The sequence below is a fragment of the Cariama cristata genome, unplaced genomic scaffold, assembly GCF_000690535.1.
Source record: "Cariama cristata isolate BGI_N322 unplaced genomic scaffold, ASM69053v1 scaffold29669, whole genome shotgun sequence".
Classification (NCBI taxonomy): domain Eukaryota; kingdom Metazoa; phylum Chordata; class Aves; order Cariamiformes; family Cariamidae; genus Cariama; species Cariama cristata.
In genome coordinates this window covers 25,944-43,443 of record NW_009635763.1, presented here as the reverse complement: position 1 = coordinate 43,443, position 17,500 = coordinate 25,944, and the positions used below count along the sequence as shown (strand labels likewise).

The 17,500-nt window shown below is 40.3% G+C and overlaps 1 protein-coding gene across 1 annotated transcript in view; it reads left to right on the top strand.

Moving 5' to 3' along the window:
- LOC104167421 (centrosomal protein of 112 kDa-like) overlaps positions 1-11,418 on the top strand; it is a gene marked incomplete at its 3' end in the record, with an annotated part of 49,405 nt that extends 37,987 nt beyond the window's left edge. The window contains exons 6-7 of the mRNA XM_009707670.1: positions 8,863-8,964; positions 11,354-11,418. Of these exons, the coding sequence (XP_009705972.1) occupies positions 8,863-8,964; positions 11,354-11,418 (167 nt within the window). The remainder of the gene's footprint in view (positions 1-8,862; positions 8,965-11,353) is intronic.
- Positions 11,419-17,500: the final 6,082 nt, after the last annotated feature.

The following is a 17,500-nucleotide window of genomic DNA, read 5'->3' as shown; positions in this document are numbered from 1 at the left end:
AAGCGCTTTGGAAACTGAGAAACAAACAGTGAGCACGCACTGGAGGTGGTGATGAAATTCTGCCATTTGCTCTGGTTGCTTCAGCCCACGTCACTGAAACGCTTCCAGAATTTTCCCCCAGAGACCCATTTCTGCTCCCACAGAAATGGGAAGCTCAGTCTAGATTTGAATGATCTTAACCACAGGAGTGATTCACAGAGAGCAGGCCCTGCACTGTCGCTGCCTGGGGACCAGGCGGTTAACCCCGCGGGCAGGCAGCGCTGGCACCAGGGCTCAGCAGCCGCTGGCGCGATGGGGAAGAGAAGAGAGTGAGAATCTGAAAGAAGTTTCCACTGGGACTTTCAAGAACAGTGACACCAAATATTGTCACATTAAAATAGTTCCTGCAGTTTCTGTATGTGACCAGCACGGACTGGAGAGGATGTATTTGAAGAGCGCTTCTTTTTCTGTAGTTCTGTGTGGCTGAGGAGGGTCCTTCTCCTGTCCAGCCATTGCTCTGCCCACACCCCGCACACTGGGGTCAGGAGGGTACTGCGTACTTCAGCTCTTTTCCTCCCATAAAACATTTCATGTATGTATATATGTGAAAAACATAAGAGGCAAACAGCCAGAGGGGCATAGCTCCCCGTAGGCTGGCACCTGAAAATCTGCTGGTTCAGTGTCTGCAAAATAGAAGATTTCTTTTGTAACTACTTATGGTGAACAAATTTCAAGTTTAAAACGTTTTTATTGAAAAAAAGATGCTGGAGAGCCACATACAAGCAGTGAAGAATCTGATGTGAGTGGGAGCACACTGGTGAGGCTGTTTGGTGTACACAGACCAAAGCATCCATTTGTTAGTGCATTGCTGTCTTTTCAGACTTCCTGAGAGAGGCTGATGGGAAAGAATCAGAGACTGATTCTGGTTATATCTCTATAAGGGACCTTTCATGGACATAGGTGCCCCTATAGGTGTACGGCAATGTTGACTTAGGTACCATAAAATCACTACTGACATTATTTGGAGCCCAATTCTACCACTTTTATATTGCTTAGTGTCTACCATACATGGAATTCCGTTGATATATTCGTTAATTGCTTTGATACAAAAGCACCGCCCAATTTTTAATTAAGACTGAGATTGTTAGAATAAATCATAACTTTGCATTTGATGTATTTTATATTTTGTATAGCATTTTCTTTAATGGCCTACTATGAAAGGAATGCAGAATTAAATCGAATATAGTAAATTATACTGTATAGCATGAAGTTTCAGATTAGCAGAAGGAGATAGAAGCTGAGATTCAAGCAGAGAAAAACAGATTTGCAGGTGGGATTTGAAAGGAGCTGGAAATCAATGGAGTTGAAAGTTCCCAGGAGCTCCATATGGCAGGAACTGCGGGAGAGAAGGCTCTCACCAACTGTGCAACTGTCAAAGGAAAAAGAGGTAGATGATGATGATGATGATGTATGCATGGAAGTCAATGATCAAATGTTAGCTTTGGTAATCAGACACAACTGGAAAACACACAAATATATACCTACTTTATAGAACAGAATGAATTATTGGAACAAAATAGCCAGCTGGAGAAAGACAGTAAAACAGAAACTACAGAACAAATAGTTAAAAGGAAAAAGAGAATTTTTACCAAAAAAAATTGAAGCATTTGCTGGCACGCAGGAATTGGAGAGTATTTTTAAATGTCAGTTTTCTGGCTCTTTGTCTTAAATTGTAGTGAATGAGAAAGAGATCTTTCTTTTAAGAGAGCAGTACATCATTTTAGAGCGTCTGTGGTTTGCTTGCATATTATCAATTAAGGGAATTTTGTTCTTTCAGAAGAGTTTAAAGTAGGTCTACAAGGGACAAAGATGCTGGTATTTAATGCAGGGAATTTAAAAAAAAAAAAAGAAGAAATGGGAATGCATGGAGGAGCCAGTCGGATGACAGAAGACAAGAGCAGAGACACCCCATCTCCAGTGTGGGCTCCCGGCGATGCGTGCTCAATTAGTGAACTGTGCCATTCATGGTTTTTTAGGTGATGAGGTGCTTGGATAGAGCTAAAAAAGACTGAAAAATGCCAACTTTATGCTGATCTTTAACATCATTTAAATTCTAAAGTATTATTTTGTTTGCAATTTAATCAGCACCAAGTGACATCCATCAGAAGTCTGTTAGGGAATCACAGGATGGCTGTCTCCTGCACTACCCATCCTCGCCCATGTCCAAAGCTGAGCCAGCTCTTACCAACCCTGATGCTTTGTAAACCTGGCAGCTGGTTTTCCAGTTGAGATGCTGATTAGATTTTTGTTCTTGAAAGAGGGGAAATGGTGATAGTAAAAGTGGCTTCTGATTGTTATCTACAAAGATTTGCATGTTCACATAGTCAGTGTGAAAATATCAAGCCTGATCCTGCATGCTACTGAGCTTTGTCAGCTCTCACTGTCATTGGTGAGCACTCAGCACCTCCCTCTATCAGACACTGAAACCTTGACTTGCTGAACCACCCCAGGATGGAAGGGATTATATAGAAGGTAACACATGCTGGAATGTAAAACTGAAATACATAAATACATTCCAGTGGTGGTGTCAAAGATACTTATAGCTTTATTTCGGAATTAATTATCTTGATAGTGTCTTAGGAATCGACAGAGGCAGAAATGAACACCATGTGTTTTCAGCTTTGGCCCAGCAGCTCTGATTAGGGGCTGGGCTGGTTTAGGGTCGGGGCGTGTGAGCCGTGGCTCCAAGTCCCCTTCGCCCCGCGGCAGGGAGGACCCTTGTGGTGCAGTAAGGACCTCTCCGGCTGATGAAAGGACGGCATTGACCAGAGCTGAAGGAAATAGTGCTCCAGAACAAAGATGGCATCTGCGATGAGTCATTTGGAAGGAGGGGAAAAGAAGTCGGGGATCCTCCAAATCCCAGCTGGAACAATAGCAGAGCCCTGGAGAGGGGGAGGTTGAGAGAAAAGCGTGAATTTTCTAGCCACAACATTCCTGGTTGTTCTGTGCTGTTGACAGTGAAAGCTTTTATTCCTCTCCAACTCGCGTAATCCCAAGAATGCTGTTCTTGCCATATGCAGCCCACTGGTGTTTTTTTTTTAAAAAGCTTTGCCTGCCTTCCCCTCCTTTGCAGCTATGAATTATATAGACTTGGATTGCTTGACTACAAACAGAGGATTTTCCAGGTGGGAGATCTTGGTTAAGAAAAGAAAGATATCAAAATACAAGCCACAGAAGTAATAAGGCTTCTTGGATGCAGGTTGGAGAAAAAAAAAACCACTTAGACCAGAAAGCTCAGTGTGCAGCGAGCAGCTCGGCCTAACTGGAGGTCCCCACGGGTTAGTAAAACAACAAGGCAAAAATGTTTTGGACGCTCAGATGGTTTACTAGCTAAAGACAGAAAAACAAAGAGGACGGCTATGCCACCGATTTATGTTTTATTGAAACTGTCAGAACAGAGGAGGTTCTCCAGCAGTATTTTCTCCATGGAGAACAATATGGTCTCCACTTGGCAAAATAACTTGCTCAGCTGATCTTGCTCAGTTACTGTTTTCAACTGAGCCAAATTCATGCAATTTATAGCATTCATTACTTTTCTTAAGAACTTGAGAACATTTGTATCAAATTGCATTCTGTTTCTCTAAACCTGAAGAACCATATTTCAATGTACATTGCACAGTAAGAATAGAAATTCCCACTGCCTGAAATAAGAGAGGATGTGGAGTGAAAAGCAGTGGACATTCATATTTGATTATATTGTAAAAAGACAAATGTTCGCACCTTATTCTTCATTGAAAAAATGGATACATTGTTTGAGTCTTCATTAGGAAAAATTGTTTCAGAAGATTTCAAGCTCAAATGAAATGATCTGTTACAACAGAAACCTGAGAGATCTGAAGTTTAAGGAAATTGAGGATTTTGGTAGATTTGGTTCCTCGGTTATAGACATTGTCCAGCGTCCCCCAGGCCGGGCGATGGAGGAAGGGGCCCATACAGACTCTTAGCAGTTTTGTGGGAGTAGATCTATGCTCACTTAGAGTTTAGGAGTGCTGAGAAGCAAAGGAGGAGTCATTGCAATTAGGGAGAATACAAACAAACAGTGATTAATTATTACTTTGACATTCTTTGGGTTGTTGTTTGGGTTTTTGTTGATTTTTTTTTTAATTGGGATGGCATTGTAGTAATTTGTCCTTCGCTTGCCTTTTTCCAAGTGCTTTCAGAAAATTACTTCAGCAAACTTCACACCACCTGAATGAAGTTGACCTATGCAATATTATTACTATTATGATTATTACTCCTATTATTATTATTGGCCTCATTTAGGAGGATAAGGCTTAATCTGAGATTAAATAATTTGCCTAAGGCTGAAGGAGTTATTTTTACCTTTTTGATACCCTAACCTGTCTTCAGATCTATTACAGCAGATCTTTCACGTCTTCTTTCAGAGATGTGTATTGCAGTACAGATGCATGACCTTTTTAAAGAGATTTCTCTTTTAAACAGCATTATAACGTACCATTGTTTAAACAATGCAGGAAAGTATTTGAGAGAGGAAATTACTTTTCTCGTCTTACTCCCCCTGAAACGTGGAGAAAATTTGATAATAATTAAATTATTCTAATTATGCCTTTTTGTCACTATCTGGTATTCCCTGGCACACATGGAATTACTGTCTTTCATAAATATTATAAACAGGCAGAAATTAAGATACTGAAAAAAACACACCACCTTAGGTAAGTGAACTGCCTTTTGATTCTTGTCTGACATAAACAAAATGTTAGCTTCATGCCCTTCAAGACAAGATTTCTTTTTTTTAAAGGAACTCGAACAACTCTTCTGTGGTCCCTTCATTTGCTTTGGCAGTATATACTCCAGAGTTTCTTTTGCATTTTCCTTATGCTCCTCTGGTTCAAATAAAGTAATTTACAGTTGGGAGATCTGGAGAAGATTGCATTTGTTTGTTCGGGTTTTGTTTTTTTTTTTTTTTTTAGTGAAATGGAGATTTTGCACCAGGGCCACTGTGTTCTGGAAAATAAACTCAACATCACAGACCTCTTGGAAGTAAGAAAGGGAGAGCTGGCTATTGGGAACCCGAATAAGATATGGCGTGGTTGTGACTGTATAGCAGAGCATAGAAGAGAAGCAGAATATCCTCTGCTGTGCAGGCTGTTCTTAGCGCATGGACTAAAATGTATCTGGTCATCTTGAAGATACTATTTCTCCTGGATGTGCTTAAGTTGTTTCTTTCAGAAAGGAAGGAGAGTGACTACAGTGCAACTAGGTGCCAATGGGACTTGTTCCTGATCGGTCCTGTGCTCCCATCTGCTTCTAACCCAGCCCCACAAACATCCCTCTGAAGCTTTTAGAAATAGTGAGTAGCTGCAAAACTGAATTCTGCCACCTGAAGACTCCTTGAAGTAGTAAAATTGAAACTCGTCTTACACTAATGAAAAGTGTTGAGCCAGGCCTGATCACTTGGTTTGGAAAGCTCAGTTTTGGATATTTCTCTTCTGGGCATCAAAACCAACTTTGATCTCTTTTGAGAATAGTCAATGCCCAACTATGACAAGATCTCATTGTAGTTTGTGAAATTATAACTTCCCTGCTTTCTGCATCACTTTGAATAATTGTGCGAATATTTGTCTCTTCTTTTTTTCTAATTTATCGTGTGACTCAGCATACATAAGCTATGTGTGGCAACTTTGGCTTTCAGTTGTTTCTGCTGACACCAAAGATGATTGATGGTAAAACTTTAAACCTCCTATGTTAGCCACCAACCTGAATAAACAAAGACCAGTGTGGCAGCTTAATATTAAAAGCTATAAAACCTTCCTGGGGGTTCATGGATTAAATCAACTCACCAAAATGAATTTTCAAAAAAAAGCTTTCTCAGGACTGAAGAAAAACGAACACAACAGTAAATGAAATAGAGCTATCCTCAGCCAGCAGACTAAAGCCCTCCTGAGGGCTGAAGAATTGCAATTTTAAACATCTCTCAAGAGTGCAAGAGGAGACACGGTATTTGTGGATCCTAGGGAGGCAGCTTGAGGCTATAAAAGAACAAAAAAGCCTTTAAGGCACACAAAAAAAAAATATATCCCTGCAGACATAGCTTTCATTGGTCAAAAACAAGCGTTAAAAAATAAAAACCTTCCTCCATTAAAATTAGTATACATTAGCCCACTATATATTATTTTTCAGTTATAAGAAGTAATTTAGATTTTTACCTTGCACTGTTTTAATCTCTTGGTTCAATAAACCTTGATAGTAACTTCAGCCAAAAATATCAGCATGTTGTTTATCATAATATGACAGGAAACAGCTGGGATCCTATTTTCATCGTATTGTGATGCAATTATTAGTGAGCACAACTGAAAGTAACATCTTTTGTCTTAGCAAACAAACAAATGGCAGTTGTAGCCCAAAGAATAGTTTTCACTGCAAAAAAAGTGTGTGCCTTCTCTCTGAAACAGAGTAAGAAATCAGCCCCAAGCAATATTTCAACTACCAGGGCTTCTTTCTCATTTTCTTTCTCCATTTTCAGCTGACCCGGTAATATATATCCAAAGCACTGTACGTATTTCTTCCTGACTTTCCAAGAACCACCTTTGTCAAAGGGAACAATCCCCTTGCTGCTTTGCAGAGTTAATAGCAAACATTAACAGCGTTGTGAAAGCATGATTTAGAGGACACTTGCAGATTAAACTATTAAAACCAGTGACCTGGTTGAAAGAAGACTGTTGCACAATTAGGACATTATTATTTCACTCACAGAGGTGTATTAAAATTTTGGTGGCATCTACTTAGAATGAAACTTTCTTGTCTTTCCTCTGGGAAAAATTGTAATAAGTGGCTCTTGCTGGGTGCCTGGCACCTGAGGAAGCTGGTGTGAGTCCTAGATGCCCTGCAGGCACGGCTAGGTCGTGGTGTAGTGAGTTATATCGGAGTCCAGGCTCAGCTCCCGACATCTGCATCGCCTGTAAATGCAGAGCTCGAGTGTGAGTCAGGCCCCTGCGACGGAGTTTCTGTGCTGGTTGGGTCACCCCAACATATTGGCAAGGTGATCATCCAGATCCTCTTACTTATGAAATAGATCTTTATTATTCAAAATTTAGGAAATGAAAGGATTTTGCTGTTCTAGCTGCCTGCTGCTGCTCCCATCTCACCAAGAACAAATGTAACACATTGAATTAACTGAAATGTATGTTTCTGCTCTATCAAGGTCCCCACCCAAATGAGCTGTTGGCTCAGAAAATATTTATCCTGGCAAAGCACCTATGCATAACTTTGTAAGCCTTTACAGAAATAGTGGCATAAATTTATCAGAGTAACTTTCAAAACCATAAATTTTGATCACTGGCTTCTACATAGGCAGAGTTCAAACAAGGTTTCCTGTCTCACCATTTTTTTTTTCCTTTACATTTGCATAGTGGCATCACTTGCAGTTCACAAGGAAAGCCTCTAATTGCTTATTTGCATAGAGATTTGGAGATTTCTTCTGCATGTCGGAATGACTCATAGACAGAATTTTCCTAAAGTTTCATCAGATTGTTTTATTCCTTTTGTATTGATAGTTGTATTATGCATAATGCATATTTTGGCATGACCTGCTTTTACCATAGGATGGTAGTTGGCACATCTTGCAGTGAACTTTGTGTTCAGTTCTCACGTGTATAAGCGTGTGCGCTCCTTGCAAGCTGGGAGCTAGAAGTTGTAACTCCTGGCTTCTTCAGATGCAAGACGGAGGTTTTGATTTGTGGTTGCAATGGTAGAGTTAAGCAATTTGGTAACTAAAACAAAATTAGCAGAAAATGGCATTGGTGTGTAAATCATTGGAGAAAAGATTCAATTTGAAAGTTTAAAGATGTTTTATAAGTTAATCTGATATTGAATCCCTTTTATCCTTTATTTACATATTCAGCTGCTAATCCAGAAAAACACCTAAGTACTTGCTTAATTTGAATTAAGCGGTTAATCCTATTGGAAGTTAAGTACAGATAGGAGGCCCTGATTCAGCCAAGTAATAAAGTGTGCGAGCAGTCCTGTGCGGCTTGATGGACAGAGCTGTACCAGACTCTGTACTTTTCCTGGGTCAAGATTTGGCAAAGACAACCACACTGGAGAGATACAAAGCACAGTCCTCCCAGCTGATCTGTCTTCGTGTAACACTGCTTAGTAACGGTACTGTTTACTCAGCATCTGTTGAATAAGGTTATGGATTAGAATGTTCTCCTTTAGAGGTAATCGTTTTGGTGTGAACATCTGATCTTGTAACATGTCTAAGTTGCTCAAACCTATTTGCTGCAAGTCCCATACCCTCAATGAAGTCGAGAAAGACACAAAGTGCAATGAAAAATAGTTGCATGCTGGATAAAAAAAAGTCCTTAAAAGCACCTGGAAGTTGAGAAATTTTGTAAAAAAATCTTGGGCAACAGTACTTCACCTTGTCTAAGGGAGGAAGGGGCAAATACCGTTCTACTGACCTGATTCAGATCTCACCAAAGACAAAAAGAAAACTTCTGGCTATCAATTTGCAAAGTGAATATCTGTATAAATGCTCTATTGACATAGATTTAGGAATGATTATTGCTTCTTCAGGCCATGTCCCAGCCTTACATGTCCCAAGCCTTACTGTTTTCTTTTCATTATTTTTTTCCTCCTCTCCCTATATTCTTGTGTTTTCTTTTTCCTTTCTTCCTCTTTTTTACCTCTTTTGCTCTTGACAGGTCTTTGTTTATCTTTCTTCTCTCTCCGTCCCTTTCCCTTGATATCACAATTCTGCATTTACTTGGACTCCAATTTGGGAAAAAGAAGCAGAAAAAGTTACTCTCTCGCTTCCAAGAGTGGCCATCTATATATAAATTTCTTTTTCTTCTGTTTCAGATGACCTCTATACAACAAGAATATGAAAACACACTCAAAGGTCTGATGCCAGCATCTTTGAGACAGGAACTTGAAGACACCATTATATCTTTAAAAACTCAGGTAAATTCTTATTATTCATTTTCAACTTTTTTGGATTGGATAAAAACCATCTCTTCTAGACAAGATATTGTGACTATCTAAAATTTGGCAAAAAATACTGAATAAGTCTCAAAACCAAATTATGGCAGCACTCACATGCTTCTCACTCAGTCATCTTTCTCGAGGCTCTTCTCCTCCGGTTTCCTCACCTTGCGAGCTACTATGCTGTATCTTTTGATCACAGATTTTGCGTCAGTTGGCAGTTGAAAGTAGAAATTATGCTATATCCAGTATTAGGGTTTTTTTCTCAGCCTTTTAAATATAGCACACAGTTCTCTGTCATCTTCCTTACCCTGTTTCTCCTGAAGGAATCATTTAAAGGTTGCATGTAAAGGGTGCAGAGGAGAATTAGAAATAATTTTGTTTTCTTTCCAGTCTCTATAATGAAGCAAATGGGATATTTCTTTTAAGATATTAGTCCAAATGATCATTGTGTTATTTCTACATTTTCCTATATAAAGAGACTCTAACAGACTTCTGTAATGCTTTGTCTTTAATATTGCAGAACACTAGCTCATTTAGAATAATGAAGAATCAACATTATTTCTATGAAATAGGCTATTAAATGGGCTAATAGAAATATCAAAATGTCATTGTAAATAGGGAACTACTAATGAACTGGGTGTGTTTCTTGTACATGGTTCCCGCAGAAGTTATCTGATGCTTTCCTATTCAGTATATTAGGAGCTGGAAGAAAACAAAATGCCGTCATGGCCTGAACTCACATGAGGAAGGATAAATAGCAATAATAGATGATCATAGATGTGGAATAACAGTAATCCAAAGAAAACACTGTCAGTGTTCGCATAGACCTACTGCAGGACTGTGCATTTAAACCCGTTGGGAAGGACTGTGATCTGTCCTGGCCTGAAGGGAAGAAATGAGAGAAAGACAAGGCAATCCTGGGGACTCAGAGCTGCCTGTGAGCTCTGGGAAGAGCAAAAGCCCTAAGGACCTGGCATATGAGTTTAGGCTTGATACCAGCATATGCTTTATACCAATTTTCAGGACCGTTTTTCAAGAAATTATAGAGCTACAAACTCTCCATTTCTCTTTTTTACACAATGTCTCTCTGTGGAGATGGTTGGTAATTTAATGTATTTGGGGTTTTTTCCCCTTTATTTTTTGTCATTACAATGCATAAGGGTTATTCTGTAGCATTTTTTGCTATGCATGAGACACTTCCCCTGGCAAAGTGTGCCTTTTATTAAAGTAGGGAATTTTCATAGGGGAAACTTTCATATTCCTATGTGCTAGTAGTGACACAACTTCAACACTATGGTTGTAAACACTCTGCTTGCATATCAAGGGATACCTAATGGAAATGATGTTCTTTCTCATTTAAATAGTTGTGGGAAATGAAGAGTTAAGGATCTACTGGGGAAATCTATTTCCCATTGATAGGGAAAAGCTGTTATTAAAGTGTGGTTCATTGTTAGCACTGTCTGGTAGGAAGCATTACTCTGGAGCTAATACAAGAATATCACACCTTTTAATGAGTTAAAAAGTAGAATCTGATATCCACCTGCAGGGCCTCTGTAAGCAGGAGCAGCATTTCAAAAGAGTAAAAGTAACTCCACACGTGAAAACCTGGGTGCTATCCCAGAAATCCATAGCTGCTGGCTGTATTTCCAGTAGTAGGCTGTTGTCTCAGACCACTCAGTAAGCAGGGCTGTTTCTGAAGCACAGGTGTCCTGGTCTTTGAAAATTGTTGAAATTCCTGTTTGAAAACATCAGACAAGAAGGGCAGTGGAACCTCTGCACCTGTCAGGATTATTTATTGTTGGAGGAGGATGAAGAGGATAGACTGGGTAAAGGCACTGAGCAATGATAAAAATAAACAAACAAAACCAAAGAAAATACTTGAAGCTTGGGCAAAGTTTTCTACAAACGTTGCTAAATATAAAGTGCACTGCCCACTTGTCAGCTCTTGGTGAGTCGACCAAAAGTGGCCACAGTGTATTAACAAACATTAATTTTCGTACACTTTAAGAACAGGTGTGTACGTTCATCAGAAGACCAAAAGTGCGGGGATCAGAGCACAGGCATCCTATGGGAGTTGAGAGTAGAACTGGAGCTCCCAAACCCTTGCATAACCCATATGGTTCTATCAGCTGAGTTTAAAAACTGTTTTGACTCTGTTCCTAAAGGAGTAGGTAGTGTGCAGCTGGAGCGGGGCCAGGGAAGCCACGCTAACAATCTGCTATCAAGTATTAATTCTAGTATGCAGCTGAAGTGTTAGTGCACTTTATTTAGGCAGGATAGACCAGAAAAATACCTTTTATGAAATGAGCGCAAATTTATTAATTAGAATTTTGTACACCATTTTCATGTGGGATGTATTTTACAGGTAGATATTCTGCAGAAAACAGTCTCTGTCCTCCAGGAAGAGCTGGACACCTACCATGCCGGAAGGTACGTGGTTATCTTTGATCAATTTGTACCATTTCACACCTGTGGATCCCAGTTATTGAAGTTTTACGGCTTAATTAAAACACTCAAATATGGTTGCAGCTTTAAAAGATCCTTATTTTCAGTAAACAAGCGTCTGAGAATTTTCCCAGTGCTTAGTCAGTACTATTAGAGCAAGATTAGAGAACTTGCAGGTGCATTACAAGTCTGGGCTTTGCCTCGATGTTCATGATGAGACAGTGGCTCAGTGCACAGCTGCAGCTCTGCGGTGATGCCACCTCCTTTTAAGATAGAAAACAATGATGCAATGCGTAATATTAGAGATCACATCTTCAAAGTACCGGATCTTCAAGAGCCTGAGCTTTTTTTCAGACGTTTACACCCTCCAATATAAATTATGGCAAGTGCTGCAGCAATAAAAAGCCTTGCTGTGCCTTTAGAGTAAGTGATTCACATGGAGAGGTGAGTAAAAGGAAACTTCCTAGGAAAGCCACTCCATCTTTTTTATATTTGTAGACTTTGATGAGACTTTCATATCTCACATGAGGGTTTCTGCAACTAAGAATGTGTGCTTGTAAAAACAGTGTAAAAATTTGTAAGATATTTAAACATTTGTAAAAATGTTAGCAGTGTGACAGTTGTCTGAAAATATTAATCCTAAACTATTTGTTAACATGAATGAGCTAAAGCAAATTGGAAAGTGAAAATGTCATAGATTCTTGGTAATATGTCCAGCGTAGATAACACTGTTAGATGAATATAAAGCTGTAAAGTAGTCTCTAGACTCTCTCCAACAGCAGCAGTAGCATTACCAAGGGATGCATTTTGTCTCAAGCTTATTCTGAATTAGTGTCTTCACAGTTAGGAGAATAACTGTTTAAAAAGATGAATAATCACGTACCAATGGATCAGGCCAGGCCACAAATGACAGAAACACTGGAGGTGGAAGAAAGCCCAGCCATGTCCTGATGGAGAGGAAGGGCAGGGACAGAGCCAACACGGCACATAGCAGCTCCTCTCCCAGTGAGGCTGTCGTGGCATTTGCTTGTAGACTTGGAGAAGCTTTTGTGCTGCTTCTGTTCAGGAAAATTATCTTCCTGACCAGATCTTTTTTCCAAGACTACATTCACACTAAATTTTGTGTTACCATTTACCTGACCCTCACTCACTGAAATACTGCTTTTTGCTGCTTTGACACACACGGGTGCCCATGGCACACTCCCCTGTGTGCTCCTGAACACCCAACACAGCAGCGGTCACGGCCGTATCCAGGCACGCTGCCGCCCGGACCCAACCCTGGTTTCAGCCTGTTGTGTTTTTATAGTAAAAAATAAAAAGATATAACTAATAAGAATCTCTTCATTTTCAGGTAACTGCTGGAGCTATTGGACCTTTGATCGCCAAATGGACTGCTTTGAATAGGTTTGAAGATTTGGCTCTTGTAAATTAAAAGGCAAACATCATTGGCTGTTTTGTTAGCATGTCAAATATAATGAAGTTCATGAAAAAACATTCATTGCTCGTGCCAGCATGTTTTTAGTTGTATCTTCCTTCCATTATTTTTTTAATCATTGTCTTATTACAGAATTATGCTTTTGATATATTGTGTGTTTGACTCTGTGCTGAGCTTGCTCGCCAAGTGAGCAGAGTTTCCTCTACTAATATTTTTGTTATTACTTCCCAGTACCATTCTTTTCATTTTTATACATGAAGAAAATCCCATTTTCTATTATTATTGCCCAAGATATTTTAACATATTTTGACATTGTTTTGTGTCCATGTGTTTACATAATATTAAAATATTCTTTTGTACTATTTTGTTTTGACATTATTGTCCTACTTGGGCATCTCACTCACCTAAGTAGCCACAGTGCATCAGAGTTTTGTATGGCTTTGTTAACTGGGAAAATATTTTCATGCTGTGTTTCAAGGAAAAATCTTGGAGCGAGCATAAAAACACCAATGATGACAAATGCAGCCACCCTTTCCAGTTATATCTATCATTGGGGTTGCATACACTGGTCACAGGAAAGTCCTTCGGTATTTACTGATAACATAGTTATGGTACGTTATTGGAAAAGAGTTGTAACCGATATGGCCTTGATTCTGCATAGGCGCGAGCAGGCTCCCTTGGGTGATCCTGGTAAATCTAAGCTGGTTCCCGAGGGTTTGCAGGGCTGAGGTTGAAGCAGCGGTGGAGAGCTGAAGGACCCAGACAGGGAGTCGTCCTCGTAGCTGGCTCTGCCTCCCAGGCATGGGAAGGCTTCCTTATCTCTTGGCCATCCATGAGCCAGAGTGCACATTAGTACATTTGTAATCTGTAAATTTAGATATGCCAAATACAAGAATAGCTTTTTTTTTTTCCTAGGCACCATCCTGCCGGCAGTGTTGGTATCAAGGCACAGTTAGTGGTCCGAGTGCTTGAGAGGGGGCCAGAAATTCCTCTCTTCTAAGTCCAGCTGTGGCACTGTCAGCAGCAGCAAGACCCTCCGTATCGCTGCTGACAGGGATGGCCACCTCTCCTCCCTCACCCCGGTGGCACCTGCGCTCAACATGCCGCGGTCCGGGCACAATTCGGAGGGTCCTGACCGCTTGAGTGCCTGCTGCTGGACGCGGCTGTCCCGAGTCCCAGCTTGCCAGCTGGGCTCTTATCTCTGCCTGGCATGGAGATCAATGAGGAGAGGCTTTGGCAGGCTGGGCTTTATCCACCCCCACCTCCTGGCAGTGCCAGGAGGGAGCTCCCTGCCAAATACAGGCTCCAGCTTTGCTGGGTGCTTTGCCGATTGTCAGTCTAGTCTAGGCCTGGGCAGGTTTTCCAACTTCCTTGAATCAACAAGTGATTCTTCTAATTATAGATAAGGGGTTGTCATGGCTCTGATAAGCGAGGAGGTGCTATGGCAGGTGCCACAAAGCCTTGCCTGGGGCAATGGTGAGTTTTAGTAGAAGGAATTTGTTAGGATGCATTTAGTTAATTGTGGGCAGTAAAATGAAATGTATTTACTCAGAGAGGTGCACGGCAGCGTTGGTTGGGCTCTTCGGGAGAAGCACCAAAAGCTCACAGAGGTGCAGGCCGCACGCGCTGGGATTTACTGGCTGGATACTGCCCTGTGTCCAAACGGCAGGCATTGGGACAGTGAAAGCTCTCTTCTCCTGCATGAAGGAAATGAGGCATTTTTGGTTCTGCTTGCATTTTTGCATGATATCTGGGTGGTTATAGTGCTTTCAAAAGCAGTAAGGGTGTTACATCCATAAAGAAGCACATGGACCTCCTTCTAGCTAGTTGAATTCAGGCCTGAATTTCCTTATTTTTGATGGAATTGGGTTGCTGATGTCATTGGTGATCAAAAAGCAGTTTAAGAAAAGTGGATCTTGGTCAATCAGGGAGTTTTAAAACTCTGGGAAACTCTCTTCAACATCAAATACAGCGTGAGGACCATTTTGAAGGTACTTATAAACCTTATAAAAGGAATTAAATTCAAGGTTGGTTGGAGTTCTCTTGTAGTCGTTGTTAACATTTCTTTGATCATTTTTGTAACAAGAGTTAGAGCCCAAACTGCAGGATTAGAAATGTTTTCATATGTGTTACGTGGTCTCTACCTCTTATCACCCACTAGGTAAGGAATTGCCAGCTGCCAGTAGTTGGCTTCATTGTCCATAAAACAAGCTCTAGTGAAACCGGCTTGAGTACAGTTACAGGTTTCTTTGTAGTTTTTATTTATTTATTTTACTGATTTTGCTCTGTGAGAGAAGATTGTTTCACTCTATATAAAACCCTGCAAGAAAAAGGCATCATAACATTTTTCACCAGTATCAAGGGAGGTGACCTTTATCAAGGTGACACTTTATTTTAGTGCCACTCACAGTTCTTGTGTTACACCTAACAAATATGCTCATTTCTGGTGCAGATGGAAGAAAAGGGATACAACCTCCCTCCTTCTCCCAGCCCTCTGCTTCCTTCTGCAACAGTGCTTTAATTGTACTGGTGACAGCAGATACTCCTGCTACTTGCCCAGATCTCTGCTGACTGTGGTTTCAAACTGAGAAATTATTTTGCTGCACAGAAGAAGATTTTATTGTGACTAGAAGAAAATATTTGCAATCACTGGAATATCTTACAGTGATTTATTGAATTTTCTGAGAAACATGCACAACTTTGATTCTAATGACGAGCAGTCTTGATAGAGAGTGTATATGGGATCTGATTATTTTTTTTTTTAAATTATCTTAATGCACTGCAAGGCCTTCCCAAATCACAAAATGTACTGGAGGCACCACACACTACTAAATTATACTTGGTCTCGTTCTGAGGGTACAAAGGAAAAGTAAGACGTCAGATATTGTATGAAAAAGTTTCAGAACACAAGGTCATTTTAATTCAGACTTTTTTTCCAAGGAACTATCTTTTCTAAGCTTTGATATTTTGTTCAGTTAGGTCATTTCTTTTAAGCCTTTGTCATTAAAGAAGACTTGTTCTTTAAAGTGCACTATCAAAGGGTGCAGAAATTGCAAGTTACTGAAACTAAAATGCATGATCAATTTTAAGTCTGCCAACTAAAGCCCACTTAAAATTAGATGTGCTCTGGTACTGGTGGCTTCTTTGATAAAGCCAGTGGAAGATATGCCGTTGGTCAATTCAAGCCAAAAAGAAAAAGATAATTAAATAAAACTTTTCCTCCCTAAATTAGAAATCATTTTTTTGTGAAAAAGCATTGGAATAACTGAATAAGGATCTGATCCTGCAAAAATGCGTCTTGCGTGAGAGAGAGTGAGTGTGCTGCGTTTGGGAGCAGTTTGTAACACTTACAGATAGCAATTATGCAGCTCTCTTTCATGTTATCTGACATTTGTAATAATGTAAATAAATCAGGCCCCTGGACAAAATATCATTTCTTTACCATTTGCTACCACAAGATGATCTCTTCTTCACTGACAGACAAACATGGTAACAGAAAAGAGTGAAGACCTTGTGTTGTGCCCTTGCTTTGCAGTCCCTGATCCTGATCTCTGCTGATGCAGCCTTTATCCCATGAACCTGACCGTTGGTTCCTGGCCATTAAGGGCTGTGCTTGCTTCAAGGCACCCTCGGGAGAAGAGACATTGTGTTTCCTGGTGGTTCTCCTAATACTGTTGCTAGCAATGGTAAACTTTAATTTTCATTTTAACCCAGATATGTCCAATATGCAAGGTAGTATTTTCAGAAAAGCCTTGGGAAGCTGGGCACACAGCTTACCTTCACACAAGGAGGATTTAGAGCTGCGACCTCCTTTGAGCAGCTTTCTAACACAATTTTATCTGCAGAGCTGGGTCCCAACAGCCTGTTTTGTTTTGCAGGCTCCGTAAACATATAGCTTAGTGGAAATGGAGATGTGCTTTATATATGCCAGCACATGTAAAAGACTTGGTCTCAGTGCTTGGGACTGAAAACAAGGAAATGTATGTTTGTAGAATGAGCAAAGTAAATGAATAGCTTTATCTCAGCTGAGCAGTTAAGTTACAACACAATACTTCCAACTTTATAACATCTATTCACCAGATTTCTACTTTAGGAATCTTGTTCTTCTCACATTTGAAACCTGATATCAAAGTTTAATAACAGGCAGATTTGGCCATCAGTTCTAAAGAAGGTTGTGGGTCCTAATTCTGTGGTTGTCTTATTCAAGCCAAACTAATGCTTAAGTTAACTTTGTCCAGTGTCGCCCGAATAAAGGCTTCAAGGAATTTATTAAATTTCTAGACCTAGAATCCATAAGAAATCTGTCGGTCAAAGTGATCCTGAGCTGAAATTGAGGACTCCATAATTATGCACCTTCTTCACTGAGGACCAATGCAATTGTGCTGAGAACTCCTGGAGGGTGGAAGGTGTTTTTAATGAGATTTAGTTGGCAATCGATATCACCCAAGAGGTAGCACCTACCCCTGTAACGTGCAATACTGATGCAGTTGTTGTTGAGCAGCTGGTTTCCTTCCCGCTGAACTCCACCATCAGCTGTAGCACAGACTCAGCCGTTTAAGATGGCACTGAAGATGCGGCTGGTCAGTCTAGGGAGTTTGTCTGCAATGGCCTGTGGATTCACAGTTGACCGCA